Source organism: Ixodes scapularis, unplaced genomic scaffold (genome assembly GCF_016920785.2).
Source record: "Ixodes scapularis isolate PalLabHiFi unplaced genomic scaffold, ASM1692078v2 ptg001200l_1__unscaffolded, whole genome shotgun sequence".
Classification (NCBI taxonomy): Eukaryota; Metazoa; Arthropoda; class Arachnida; order Ixodida; family Ixodidae; genus Ixodes; species Ixodes scapularis.
Window position 1 is genome coordinate 3,129,517 of NW_024610116.1, and position 14,282 is coordinate 3,143,798.

Sequence of the window (14,282 nt, forward strand, 5' to 3'; positions counted from 1 at the left end):
ACGCAAACAAGGTATATTATTGCTCCGCCATTTGCAGGGACGAACGGCGCTCCGCTTCTAAAGAAATATAGGGGACATAACGTTCCTCCCTTTATGGACGAAAATATGTACCGTTATTTTAAACACTGAAGCCTCTGGTAGGTGACGTAGAAAATAAATTACTACGATCTTTTTACCTAGGGGGTGTTGAGAAACCGCTCCTGACGCCTTGACGAGCGCTATGTCGACAGTTCCCAAGACCACACTCTGGAAAGCATCTGACTGCTGTGAACACTACGCGCGCCAAGCTGGCTTGTTTGTTCAGACCGGAGCCAGCAACAGATTAAGCGCTTGCGGTACCCCCGGGATGCAGAAATTCCGCACTGTGGAGAGCCGACCTTTCAAGTTCGGCAACCAGTCGTGACGAAGCTGACGGCACATGTCGGAGCGCTTCGGCCTTGCGTCTCTGTGGTACCTTTCTGTTATGCCTTCTATGCTACTGGAGAGTCTTCTTTCTTAAAAGCTCGCAATGTGTATGATTGCAGGAACACATATAAGAATTTTGAAGAGGCGAACACAACACGAGTATGGATAAAACCAAAAGTAAACTGCTGACAACCATAGTTTATTCTAAGCGCCCCAGTCCGAGTTAAGGTGAAGTCCCCGCTCCAAGCATGCAAAGGGAGCTGCAAAACGAACCCGATTAGACGGTCGGTAAGGTATTTAGGACCTAGATGTTAATATTCGAAGCATGCGAAGAAAAATAATCTCTTTTTTAGTTGTAATCAGTGCGGTTAACACATTGGCGTATGCTGGTGTAGTTGTATGCATAATGTCCACAGTGTCTTGTAAATGCTTTTGTGCATTTCTTGTCAGGGTCAGAAAAGGCGTCTTTTGTTACCAGCAGACTGCAGGCTGTAAAATAAAATGAATTGAAGGTTTAGCGATAAATTGGTGTGACCAAATTGTGCAATACTATTAAAATAACATGTGCGCTCATGCGTTTGCGCCGTCGTGGCGAGCAGCTATTACTTTTAACCGCTGGCCCAGGACTTTTCATTATCAATTATGACAGCTGATATACCTTCGCTGCTTAGACGGTTCGCTTAGATGGTTCGTTAGGAGGTGGTCTATCATTAAAACTAAATAATTTTTCAGACGACTGTCCCTCATGTAATTTACAAAAGGAAGCATTTCATGGAACGATAAGGTGTATATAATAACGTGAACTGTTTCGCTTAAGTTTTGAGGACAAAACCAAGTTACTTTTTCAAGTGGATTTAAGATATTTTCCTCCCGAGATACACATTTTTATTTATTGTGTCACCTTTTGGGACCAAACATGAAGAGTGTTCTGCTATAGGTCGCAGCTGAGCTGTTCTCTGCTTAAACGTAACAGCTCAAAAGTTGATTCACTCACCCAGACCACATGCACACAGTCACTCAAAAGGAAACCTCTCACGCATAGTGACGTAAGATGTTCTTTGTTAACGGTGTTCGTATGGTCTAAGTGTGTGAGTCAACTCTTGCGCTGTTACCTTTAAGTCATAATGAGCCAACTGACCCAAGCCTCCATGCAAAAAAGCTGTTCTCAATCTCTGCTAGCTCATGTATGGTGATTATTAGTTAGTTTAGTGTTTTGGTTTGATATCTTTCACATGGGTACACGAAACTGTTTTTGAAAGTTCCCACAAAAATATTTAGATGAAGTGTGAGATTTTTTATTGTGTTTAGAGAGTTCGAAATGTTACGTGAAAAAGTAGAAGATACGTGATTTCGGCATGACGAGCCAGCTCAAATAAACGATAAACGAAATATTTAAATGTACGAAAAAAAATTAGCGTACACCGTTAAGCTCATTAACAAATTGCCTGACAGTTTAAACATGTATCGCTAAAATTGCATATTTTTATGACTATTATTTGCGTGGCAAAACTTCGTTTCAAGTATTTTCACAGCAATGTTAAACCCTGTTAAACGTTACTCTGTCGTGCTTGATAAACGTAGACCCGCCATGGTTTCCATGCCCAGCGTGTTATCGTTGTGCATGCCCTGGACCAACTCCGCACTCTTTCTCTCTTCGTTCTTTTTTTTCACATACACAGTGCAAATAGGATGACTGAATAAACCAAAGAGGATTTGTTCTTCCGGAAGTGGCCAATTCGTATCCTTTCTGGCTAACGCATGAAACAGTTCCAGTTGTATTTCAGAATTTATCCTGGCAAGAAAATTACCACTTGTATGTTCATTTATCTTAACTGCAAAAATCCTGTTTTAAACAGTTTTGCCTGCCCTGGCAGACAAGAGCGTCAGAATTTCTCCGAAATCACCTATTGAGAGAGCTGTATAAAAGTTTCCTCTAAACGGGCTTACTTCGTCATGAACCCCATTGTGTAGTAGTTAATCGTGATGTTTGAAACCCGACGCAGTAGTGAAGGAAAAAAAGAGAAACATTCAAGTTGAAGAAAGAGGCACACTGGAAGTCGTTTCAACGCAGCTGAATTGTTTATTTTCTCTCGGTGCTTATATACCCCGGATAGACACTAACAACCCCTCTGCCAGATATACACTTCAATTGCAATGCACCGATTGGACTGTTTGATACATATGAATCAGTCACCGAATGACTTCTTAGACATGTCCATAAGGTTATTCTGAATACAGCCATCACCAACTTCCCTATTAGAAACATTCTTTATTCAAAATTCTGCGATTTGCGTTTTAAACTTGATATCCCTCATTATTCTTCGTTCAGATTCCACAAAAAAAAAAATTGGCTTAGCACATTTAAACCATTCACACTCAAAATGTTTTCTCTGGTCAACCATGACCGGCTCGCCTGCACATTCACTGCCTCTTGAACTTTATATCAGAATTCGTTTTCAAATGCTTCAGACTCTTGTGCTTTCCCCCGTAATTCGGCATAGAGTATTTTATCAAGGCCACAACAACGAAGCGAATCCAACCTTAAAAATGTCCCCGGTCGCTTTGCACGAAACGGAGCATGACGTGTATAGCTTTATTTTTAAGTGAATGCCTTATTTTTAAATATGCACACTCGAAGTTTTCTGAAGATGTTTTATGTGAGTCTGCAGTAGTCGAAGCGACTTCTGCGCACTTTAGAGGATCTTAATGTGTCTTTAGCTACCTATATTTCACCTTGACTGGAGGCTGTAGAGCAATCGCCAATGTTTTCTCGGAGGGCAACACACCTGTTGAATTTTGTACGCACCAAAGCCCTCTAATGAATGCGGCGTGAGAGTCAGGTGGAGGGATTTGACTTTCCCTCAACTGTGGCCATCCAGCGGGCGCTGCACAGCACATGCACAATTATGGCCTCTGATATTGTTATCGCGCTAACATCTCGTCAGAAGAGATTAACATAAAGAATAGCTCGCCCTCATTCCCGTGGCGTTGGTACCAGCCACAGCCGGCAATCACAATGATCATTATAATGATGAAGATCATCATCATTGTCCATCTTGGATAACTTGGGGGCTAACGCATACAGTAATCCGCATTTCCATGCAGGACGGTAGAACTGCAGTCGTCCGCTCGAATTCTGCTCGTTGCTTCTCACTATGACACATGCTACATTTTCCGGAGACGGTAGTTTGAAATTCATGGTTCATTCGTTAAAAAAATATCAAGGTGTAGTAGAAATGTCCGCCTGATTGTTTACATATAAAATGTCCGTCAAATCACTGTGATAAAAATGGAGGCGAGTTAATTCCGAGTCTCAAAACGTTTCTCACCCCAAAATACAGATTCTTTCCGTTTTCGTGATGCTGAGAATGCAATACGTTCTACGCATATTATTTCCTTGCAAATGGCGTTATTGGGTAAAGAGATATTCTTTGGTCTCGACTTTCGATTGACTGTTGAATAGTTTCTTTCGTAATATCAATTTATTTCTTTACTTTTTTTATCAATATTTCTGTCATTTGTTCCCATCCTCTCGAGCTTTCTTAGACAACGGCTTCCTGTCGAGAAGCCTTTGTTCTCTTCGGACCTTTCGCAACAGGGAAATTTTCTGCGACAAGCTCTACCGCTGTTTATTTATAATCAGGGCTTGGTTAGTCGAAACCGCGTCATAGCAAAAGCCAGTGCTCGAGTTGCGTGGCACTTGAACCGCTTATGAACGTCCTCGCGCGCCACAACCTATGAAGTATAAGCAAAAATACGTGCTGTATTCGCGACGTGCGCGATCAAAAGCGTCGTTGAGGTCGGCTTCTACGATTGGCCGAATACTGACTATGACGTCAGCAAAGGTATTCTTGTTGACAGAAATAAGAGTAACTTAAGAACTTCAATTTTGACGGTATTGGCAGTGTTTCTTTCAGAGCGCAATGATTTCAAGCTTCACCATGCTAATTGTGAACAGCATCGAAATTATTCTTCACAAGGTAGTGACGCCACGAGAGGGAACCATAGGAGGGAGCCACCAAAATATTTCGCCGCTAATACCGCTTGAACACATTTGACCTTGGAGATGCCGATGAAACACAAACGACGTCCGTCGTTTGTGTTTCTTTCTCTGTCCTCGTCTTTTGTGCGCTTTTAAAATTTCACGTAATAAAATCAGTTGTTAGTAGCGCACTGTGCTGTCTGTTTCTCGCCTCTTTGTCCCTGTTTTTTGAGCGCTAAAATGTATTCCAAATTCCAGAACCAACTAGCCCAACAATCGACTCTATTTAAAACCAAGATGAATAACTACCAACTAGCCCTACATTCCACCCTACCGATGACCAAGGTTCTTATGTCTATCAGCTGATAAACTCCACGGACGAGCGTTGTTCGAAATCGATTTTTTTCTCTTTCCTGCACGCGAGCAGGTACGGGGGCACATTGATACTTTAGACCCATGTTGTTGTAAAAAAAACTATCTCCAAACTCCGGTCTAAAAACATGCTTTTCGTGCAAGGCTCGTCAAATTATGAGGCGCTGGAGAAATGCAGCATTCTGCGTTAAGTCCTTATTTCGAACTCTTTTTGTTCGCCTTCCGCCCATTGAAAAGCATGCGGGAAGGGCCTTAGAACGCACCTGGTATCGCTGCGCCGCAGCGCTCTTCCGCAACATAAAGTTCGTCTGCTTTCCTCGCCGTCACCATTGCTACGAACGCCAAATGAATAGAAGCACGCACGGTACCGCCGCGTGAAGCTAGCAACAGCAGACGTCATTTTATGAACGCCGTATGCTAGCCAAAGCCGAACTCGGTGTGTCAGATCAACCGCCTCTGCCGGTACGCCTCTAGCAAAGACGACGAAACTGAGACACGCCGACGGCGATCGAGCAAGCAACGACACCGCGGGACGACTGCAACGGTGGCATTTATTCGGATCAAAGGCCGCCTTCGCCGGTGCGGTGTTAGCAAAAACGACGAAGCTGAGGCACGCCGACGGCGATCGAGCAAGCAACAACACCGCGGGGCGACTGCAACCGCGCCATTTATTCGGATCAAAGGCCGCCTTCGCCGGTGCGGTGCTAGCAAAGACGACGAAGCTGAGACACGCCGACGGCGATCGAGCAAGCAACAACACCGCAGGGCGACTGCAACGGCGGCATTTATTCGGATCAAAGGCCGCCTTCGCCGGTGCGGTGTTTGCAAAAACGACGAAGCTGAGGCACGCCGACGGCGAATGGGCGAGAAACAGCACCGCGGGACGACTGCAACTGCGGCATTTATTCGGATCACAGGCGCGAAATAAGCAAGAACAATCTTTATTTGAATCATAACATTCGATATCCAACATACCTTTGCTGGGTCTTTCCTGTGAACTTTTTACAGAGACACGGGGTGCCGCATTCAAAACACAGCTCCGTTTGTAAAATATGGGGGCCCTGAAAAGGACCGTTTAGACCGCTACCAGAACCTATAACTGACGTAACGAGCACTTGACGAGCGGTTGGCGCATAAGTCGTCTTTGTGCATGCAGGCGGGTGACGAGCTCAGCGCAGCGGATCCCTCGAAGTCACCGGGACCGTCAGAATCCTCGCCCTGTCTGCGTCGGGGCTCTAGATTTTGGCAGCCGCGGCGACGAACGACTGGAATCTATCAGTGTTTCCGCGCGCCTTGTCTCTCCTCCAAAACATGAACTTTGCAAGGTGACCAGTGAAATGGTGGCTCTCGCGCCGTCCAGATGGAAGAGAGTTTTTGACGTGGGCCCAGGTGCAATCCACCGTATGGGTGTGCGCACCAGTGTTCGCGTCGACAAAGTTAAGCTTGTGGTTGACGGTGAGGTGCGTGAAGCGAGCGTCATCTGCAAGCTTGCGATAGCCAGCCCAACAATCAGTGATTATTCTTGTTTCAGGGCGGGCCCACTCGGCTATTAGCCCTTGCAGGGTTTTAGCGTCAAGGGTATCCACGGGAACAAGAAAGCAGCACCCGCTGCAACGCGCCACACCGCCGAAAACCCACTGGCGAGGCCTTAAATACCCGCGATGGTACTTGTGCCGACCGAACATACTCTCGTCTAGTTCTACAGTCACGCCTTCGCCACCAATCATGTCTGAATACTTAAAGACGGCATTTACCACAACCTCTAGACAAAGGCTCGCCCAATCAGTTATTGTCTTACTTGCGATAGAAGCCTCCCGCTGAATGACGGCGCACGGTAGGTTCTGGCATCCGGAGGATGATTTTCATGAGTTGGAGAAGCGTCAGGTGCGTGCAATCCTTCGAAAAAGGAACCGCTCCGTACCGAGACCTCGCCCCGGCACTGAACTTTGACCGGCTTCCTCTTGGGCACTTCACGAATCATCCACACACCGCACGCCCCCCCCCCCCCCCCCCCCCCCCCCGTGTAGCCATCCGCAGATCTAGCGCGGACTTGCAGCTTGTCATCGCGGCTTCGCACTCTGGACACGCACGAAAACCCAGGAGCCAGGAGCAGGCCAACGCGCTAAAGCATATTTTTGGCTTCAAGAGGGTCTTTCATGGCGCCATGAAGACGGCACAAGTTGAACGCCATGGCACTGCGATGCTCGCCTCTGGAAGAATAAAGCGCCCAGGGGGAACTGCGCGCTTCTTTCCATTTTTTATTTTTATTTCATCCGCCATTTTATACCTCGTGACACAATTCTAACAAACTCATTGGTTGATCGGTCGAACCATACCATCGCGTGAAAAAAAAAACAAAAAAAAAACGCCAAACGTATGGGTACGGACGGCATCGTCACAGAGAAGGGAACAGTCGAACCCAACAGCAAAATGAAGTAACAAAGTGAATAAAAATAAAAAAAAATAAAAAAAAATAAGAAGGGAGCCGTTGGAGTTTCGGACGGCGTCTTCTTTGATGAGAGGAGCTGCTCTGGCCAGAGCGGCCAGAGCAGCCGTGCTGCTCTGGCTGATCGGAATATTCCTTTTTTTATTCGTTTTCTTACTCACAGGGCGCCACGACCCTTATTTGAAGCTGGTTTGTTAAATTAATAACAAACAACGCGTTGAAACGGAGGAGGTTGAGAGTCTTGGCGTAAAAATTTGACGTGGTAGAAAAGAAAAGAAAATAACGAATGCACAATACATACCGAATGCCAAGACCGTTATACTCCGCACTTGGCGAGGCCTTATGACGCAGCCGACGACTGTTAGGTTATTTATTTTGTTTCTTTAGATTTTTTATCGTGACGACTACTCCACTGTGACTCGGATTCTTCAGCGGAGATCCGGCAGGTTTTAGTAATTATTATTGTCGTTTGAAGGGCACTCTTTCTATGCTGCTTCGTTCCTGACGCAATAAAAAAATTCTTTCTGTTTAGATTATAGGCGCGAAATATCCACACTGACTGGGGCCTGAGTAACTACTCTGCATTACTCAGGCTCTAGTCCGTGTGGATTTTTCGCGCCTACAATCTAGAAAGAAAGAATGGCATACACACACATCAGACGCGCACGCACTCAAAGTTGGTCCAGAAGTCCAGTGTCCCCGACGTGTTTTTGTATCGCTTTCAAAACGATACACTGATACTGCCAAGTGTTCCCCGCCCAGGATTTTGGTGACATTAAATAGTCTACTTGTTGTATCCCTTACTCCCTCCCTGTCTTGCGGCGCATTTTCTCGAAAGTGGTCTATGGTCCAGCAGTTGCAGCGTTGTTCTCGTGTCTTCTCGTTGGGTGCTGTATTTCACGCATGCACACAAAAGATGCTAATAATGAAACTAAATAATCGTACTTATCAATTATTGGACTAATTTTATTGGACTAATTGTATCCACAAACCAATCCGACCATGAACTAAACTTTTTTATTTTTTTTTATACGTGGTGCAAAGTAATCCCGCCCCATATTTGTATGGCGTCAGGAACGAAGCAGCATACTAACGACAATAATAATAATTATTAAAAACTGCCGGATCTCCGCTGGAGACTCCGAGGCACATTGGAGTAGCCGTCACGATAAAAAATCTAAAGATACAAAATAAATAGCCTAACGGTCGTCGGCTGCGTCATAAGGCCTCGCCAAGTGCGGAGTATAACGGTCTTGGGATACGGTATGTATTGTGCATTCGTTATTTTATTTTATTTTCTACCACGTCAAATTCTGACGCCAAGACTCTCTACCTTTTCCGTTCCAACGCGTTGTTTGTTATTAATTTAACAAATCAGCTTCAAATAAGGGTCGTGGCACCCTGTAGAGTAAGAAAAAGAATAAAAAAAGGAATATTCCGATCAGCCAGAGCAGCTCCTCTCATCAAAGAAGACGCCGTCCGAAACTCCAACGGCTCAGTTCTTATTTTTTTTTTTTATACACTTTGTTACTTCATTTTGTTGTTGGGTTCGACTGCTCCCTTCTCTGTGACGATGCCGTCCGTAAACATACGTTTGGCGTTTTTTTTGTTTTTTTTTTTTTTTTTGTCACGCGATGGTGTCGTCCGACCGATCAACCAATGAGTTTGTTAGAATTGTGTCACGAGGTATAAAATGGCGGATGAAATAAAAATAATAAATGCAAAGAAGCGCGCAGTTCCCCCTCGGCGCTTTAAAGAGGCGATGCAACGATTTTTGTATTTTGCGTAAATACCGCTTAGAACGGATCCCTGACGTGAATGACTTGTGTAATGACCGTTCGTTTTTCACCACACGCAATCGAAGCCGCAGAAAAAACAAAGAAAAACTAGCAGAGTTCACCCCCTTAACTCGCAGCCAGAACAAGCGGCCACGTGATCTGGAGCCGATTATATGCCGCCAATGTTGATCATAGCCATGCGCTGGGGTTGTCAAGGCACAGGGCACGCGCTGAGTTCCAGACATTGTTATGGTTCGGCTGTTGTCGTGATTGCAGCGATTGGACACAGGACACTACCCGAATGCATCTCGAGCTATCGATTATCACGAGCCCAAATCGAGTGTCCACGCCATGCTCGGGTCCAATCTATGAGCCGCATTCAAATATTGTCACTGGGCGGTACTGCTACCGCCCAGCTACGTCATCAGGTTTCGCGAAGGAGATATTGAATGAAAACACTCGGTTTTTTCCTCAAAATTACAGCGCAACAAAGGCGTTTCTTGGTCAATGCCGTTGCGTGCGAGTATCCTTGACTCCCACTAGTGCCAGTAAATTCGCGTAAAGTGAAAAACATTCCAATTGAATATCGTTGCACCGCCCTTTAAGGCCTGTTCACACATGTAGCGGAGCGCTACAAGTGTAGCGCTGACCTCGTGCTAAGCGCGTGCTGACGGGAGCGTTCACCAGCTTTGTATCGCACCGTCAATACTGTTGTTCATGGCAGACAATAAGCAGCGGACGACACGTGAGAAGCGCTACATTAGCGCTTCGCTGCATATGTGAACCGGCCTTTATTCTTCCAGAGGCGAGCATCGCAGTGCCATGGCGTTCAACTTGGGCCGTCTTCTTGGCGCCATGAAAGACCCTCTTGAAGCAATTAATTTGCTTTAGCGCGTTGGCCTGCTCCTGGCTCCTGGGTTTTCGTGCGTGTCCAAAGTGCGAAGCCGCGATGACAAGCTGCAAGTCCGCGCTAGATCTGCGGATGGCTACACGGAAGGGGAGGGGGGGGGGGGGGGGGGTGCGGTGCGGTGTGTGGATGGATGATTCGTGAGGTGGCCAAGAGGAAGCCGGTGTCAAAGTTCAGTGCCGGGGCGATGTCTCGGTACGGAGCGGTTCCCTTTTCGAAGGATCGCACAGACCTGACGCTTCTCCAACTCATGAAAATCATCCTCCGGATGCCAGAACCTACCGTACGCCGTCATTCAGCGGGAGGCTGAAATCGCAAGTAAGACATTAACTGATTGGGCGAGACTTTGTCGGGAGGTTGTGCTAAATTAAGTCTTTAAGCATTCAGACATGATTGGTGGCGAAGGCGTGACTGTAGAACTAGACGAGAGTATGTTCGGTCGGCACAAGTACCATCGCGGGTATTTAAGGCCTCGCCAGTGGGTTTTCGGCGGTGTGGCGCGTTGCAGCGGGTGCTGCTTTCTTGTTCCCGTGGAGACCCTTGACGCTAAAACCCTGCAAGGGCTAATAGCCGAGTGGGCCCGCCCTGAAACAAGAATAATCACTGATTGTTGGGCTGGCTATCACAAGCTTGCAGATGACGCTCGCTTCACGCACCTCACCGTCAACCACAAGCTTAACTTTCTCGACGCGAACACTGGTGCGCACACCAATACGGTGGATTGCACCTGGGCCCACGTCAAACACTCTCTTCTATCTGGACGGCGCGAGAGCCACCATTTCACTGGTCACCTTGCAAAGTTCATGTTTTGGAGGAGAGACAAGGCGCGCGGAAACACTGATAGATTCCAGTCGTTCGACGCCGCGGCCGCCAAAATCTAGAGGCCCGACGCAGACAGGGCGAGGATTCTGACGGTCCCGGTGACTTCGAGGGATCCGCTGCGCTGAGCTCGTCACCCGCCTGCATGCCTAAAGACAACTTATGCGCCAACCGCTCGTCAAGTGCTCGTTACGTCAGTAATAGGTTCTGGTAGCGGTCTAAACAGTCCTTTTCAGGGCCCCCATATTTTGCAAACGGAGCTGTGTTTTGAATGCGGCACCCCGTGTCTCTGTAAAAAGTTCACAGGAAAGACCCAGCAAAGGTATGTGGTCCCCAATTTGGATATCGGATGTTATGATTCAAATAAAAATTGTTCTTGCTTATTTCGCGCCTGTGATCCGAATAAATGCCGCAGTTGCTGTCGTCCCGCGGTGCTGTTGCTCGCCCATTCGCCGTCGGCGTGCCTCAGCTCCGTTGTTTTTGCTAGCACCGCACCGGCGAAGGCGGCCTTTGATCCGAATAAATGCCGCCGTTGCAGTCGTCCCGCGGTGTTGTTGCTTGCTCGATCCAGAGCCTTTTATACTGGGAGAGTTCGGCGGGTGGGAGGGGCTTACGGCCCGCTAGGTCTAGCGGACTCAGCGGGCGCCGCTTCCGCCATGATGTGCCTCCCGGCGAGTGGGTCCCCATTGACATGCCATGTATACGCGTGTAGGTTTTGCCGTTTGCGCTTTTGTTGGCGTAAGGAGAAAGTCGAAAAATCAAGCATTTTGTTACATTAATCATACGTTAATCCTAAACTTACCTCGCACAATCGAGAACTCGGCTTCCAGTCAGCCCTTCTTGGTTTCCCAGATCTTGTGCCTTGCGCGGTTTTCTTTTCCTTGCGGGAACCGGTACACCCTGAACCCCTTTTCCGCGTTGTTCGAGCACCCAACGGCACTGCAGCCCCCCATTTCTTTTTCATCTAACGTCTGGCAGAGCGCAGCGCAGAACGATCATTTTCATCGTCGTCTCTCGCTCCATGGACTCTAGCGAGCCGACTGCCGGCTCGAGTCAGTAGGGCAAACGGGTTTTATCAGCCGCCACCAGCCTTACACCAAACAAGGGTGAAGCTTGCAGTTTAAGGTTATAATTATAATGCAATTAAATGCAAAGGTGCAATCAAGCTAGACGGCAAGGCACATCATGGCGGATGCGCACAGTTGCCAGACTGTTTGATCAGTGCTGCCAGACTGGCGGCTGGATCAAAGAACCGCCGAACTCTCCCAGTATAAAAGGCTCTGGCTCGATCGCCGTCGGCGTGCCTCAGCTTCGTCGTCTTTGCTAGCGGCGCACCGGCGGAGGCCGTTGATCTGACACACCGCGTTCGGCTTTGGCTAGCAGACGGCTTTTGTAAAATGGCGTCAGCTGTTGCTAGCTTCACGCGGCGGTACCGTGCGTGCTTCTATTCATTCGGCGTTCGTTGCCATGGTGACGGAGAGGAAAGCAGACGAACTTTATGTTGCGGAAGAACGCTGCGGCGCAGCGATACCAGGTGCGTTCTAAGGCCCTTCCCGCATGCTTTTCAATGGGCGGAAGGCGAACAAAAAGAGTTCGAAATAAGGACTTAACGCAGAAGGCTGCATTTCTCCAGCGCCTCATAATTTGACGAGCCTTGAACGAAAAGCATGTTTTCTGGCCATCCCGCGTCCTGTTTTTTTTATCTGTAACATGGGTCTAAAGTATCAAACTGCCCGAGACACGTGCCACGAGCTCCACCGCCATTCGCTTCCAAGGGCCAGTCATGTCATTTCAGTGCTGCGCCGCCATTTGCTTCCAAGGGCCGCTCGAGAGACGGACCTCGGGCACTGGAGCATTTAACGCTACTTGTAAGACAAACGTAAACACATCGAGGGGCTTTAGACGGATGGCGTTTCTAGCGCCACCAGTGCCAGGGCCTACACGGGCGACGAAGTACCGTTTTCGAACAACGCTCTTTTGGCTTGACTTCTGCGCCAACTTGATGTTCATCAAAAACCCACAATAGAATATCGTTTCAGCGTAGGTAAAGTGCATCCAACGTATCACTGCTTCCACTGTTTCTTTTCATTGGGAGGGCTGATAAGCTAACGAATGACACCGTGCGCACGCGCCACGAAAGGAGCTAGGCGTTTTAGGAAGCTTTTCAACTGACTTCAATATAGTTACGTTTTCAGTTGACGGCTCTGTATCAAAATAAATTTTTCATGAATGGTTTTCGCCGTCTCGCGACGCTGGCCACAACCCGCTACGATACCCGGAGACCTAGAGCCAAGCCCATAGGCGTGCAGGCGCATTAGCGGATTCTTTGTTGCGGAGGGCTTAGCGGAAAGGGAAACGAGGTCTACGAAACCGCCTTGCTGAGCTCCATTGGCACTAAGCTACATGATCCTTCTTCTGGGTAGCCGAGCGTTGCGTGGGAGTTAAGAAAAGTCTTGCGCGCCCAAAATCTCGGAAACCATTGTGCAGCTCTCCTCTATACATATATAGTTTGTTAGGCGGCGCTTTGAAGCTCTTGGCGTGGCCCTGTGGTATCACGCTCAATTCGCGATCCCTGGACTCGGGTGGAATCCTGTGGAAATCGCGGCGGGTTTTCGGAAATTTCTTGTTAAGTCTTTTAGCGATATCGACGACGACCGCCGTACGCCAACATTAGGTCGAGGGGGGGGGGGGGGGGGGCGGGGCTAGATGGGAAAACTTCATCGCAGCTATTGCTGTAATAACAAGGTAGCCAGAACGACAGAATATAATGTACCATATATATTTGTTCAGGCTGCACACCACCACTATTTCTGCACGTTCTTCAGTTATTACAGCAATACGCCTCGCCAGTGGGCTCATTTTCGTCTTCTGCGCATGAGAAAGGAAGTAGCGGTGACGTCAGAACGCCGAGCCCTGATTGGCTGATCGCGACTCCCTATCTGAGCGTCGTCTGCTCCTTTGCAACGTAGTCTGCGTCTGTCTTACCTTTCCTGCGACTTTCGCAAGTGCAGGTCTTTACGAGCGAGCTCGACTTAGCCTTTCAGAGAGGGCAGACAAAATAACTCGAACGCTACGTTGTTTTTGTCGAACAACTAGCAGACGCGCATCAAGGAGGGAAGTCAAAGGACTCACTGGCGAGGTGTCCCGAGGCGCCGAGGTTTGTTTCCTAAGAACCGAGAGTGAGGGTGGTTAGTGTCCTCAAGTTCCCTCCCAAATACTTTTTCCCTCCTTTCATGTGCGGCGAGACCCCTCATTCTTTAGCGGTGTCGGCGGGTTGGCGCAGTTAACGTCGTCTGCTTTGAGTCTGCTAGTCAAAGCGATGGCTGCTTTACCTTTCCTGCGTCTGTCGAAGATTCACCGCTTTTTCACCGGCGAGAATCACCGTTGCCTTGGGAAACAAGGAGATAACAATATGAAGAAATTGACCTCTTAATATAAAATTGAGGTCAGCGATCAAAGTATAATACGGGAAGGGTTCACAAGGGTCGCGCGGGCATATTCCATTCAGCAGGCCAGCCGGTCATGGGCAGACGGTCGCCGAGTCGCGGAGTGCCTGCTAGACCTAACTGCCGA

General features: G+C 47.9%; 1 protein-coding gene across 1 annotated transcript in view; it reads right to left on the minus strand.

Moving 5' to 3' along the window:
• Positions 1–754: 754 nt before the first annotated feature.
• The window catches only part of LOC115325088, a 60,689-nt gene continuing 47,161 nt past the window's right edge, over positions 755–14,282 (minus strand). Inside the window, exon 5 of the mRNA XM_040216758.1 lies at positions 755–894. Coding sequence (XP_040072692.1) covers positions 755–894 — 140 coding nt within the window. The remainder of the gene's footprint in view (positions 895–14,282) is intronic.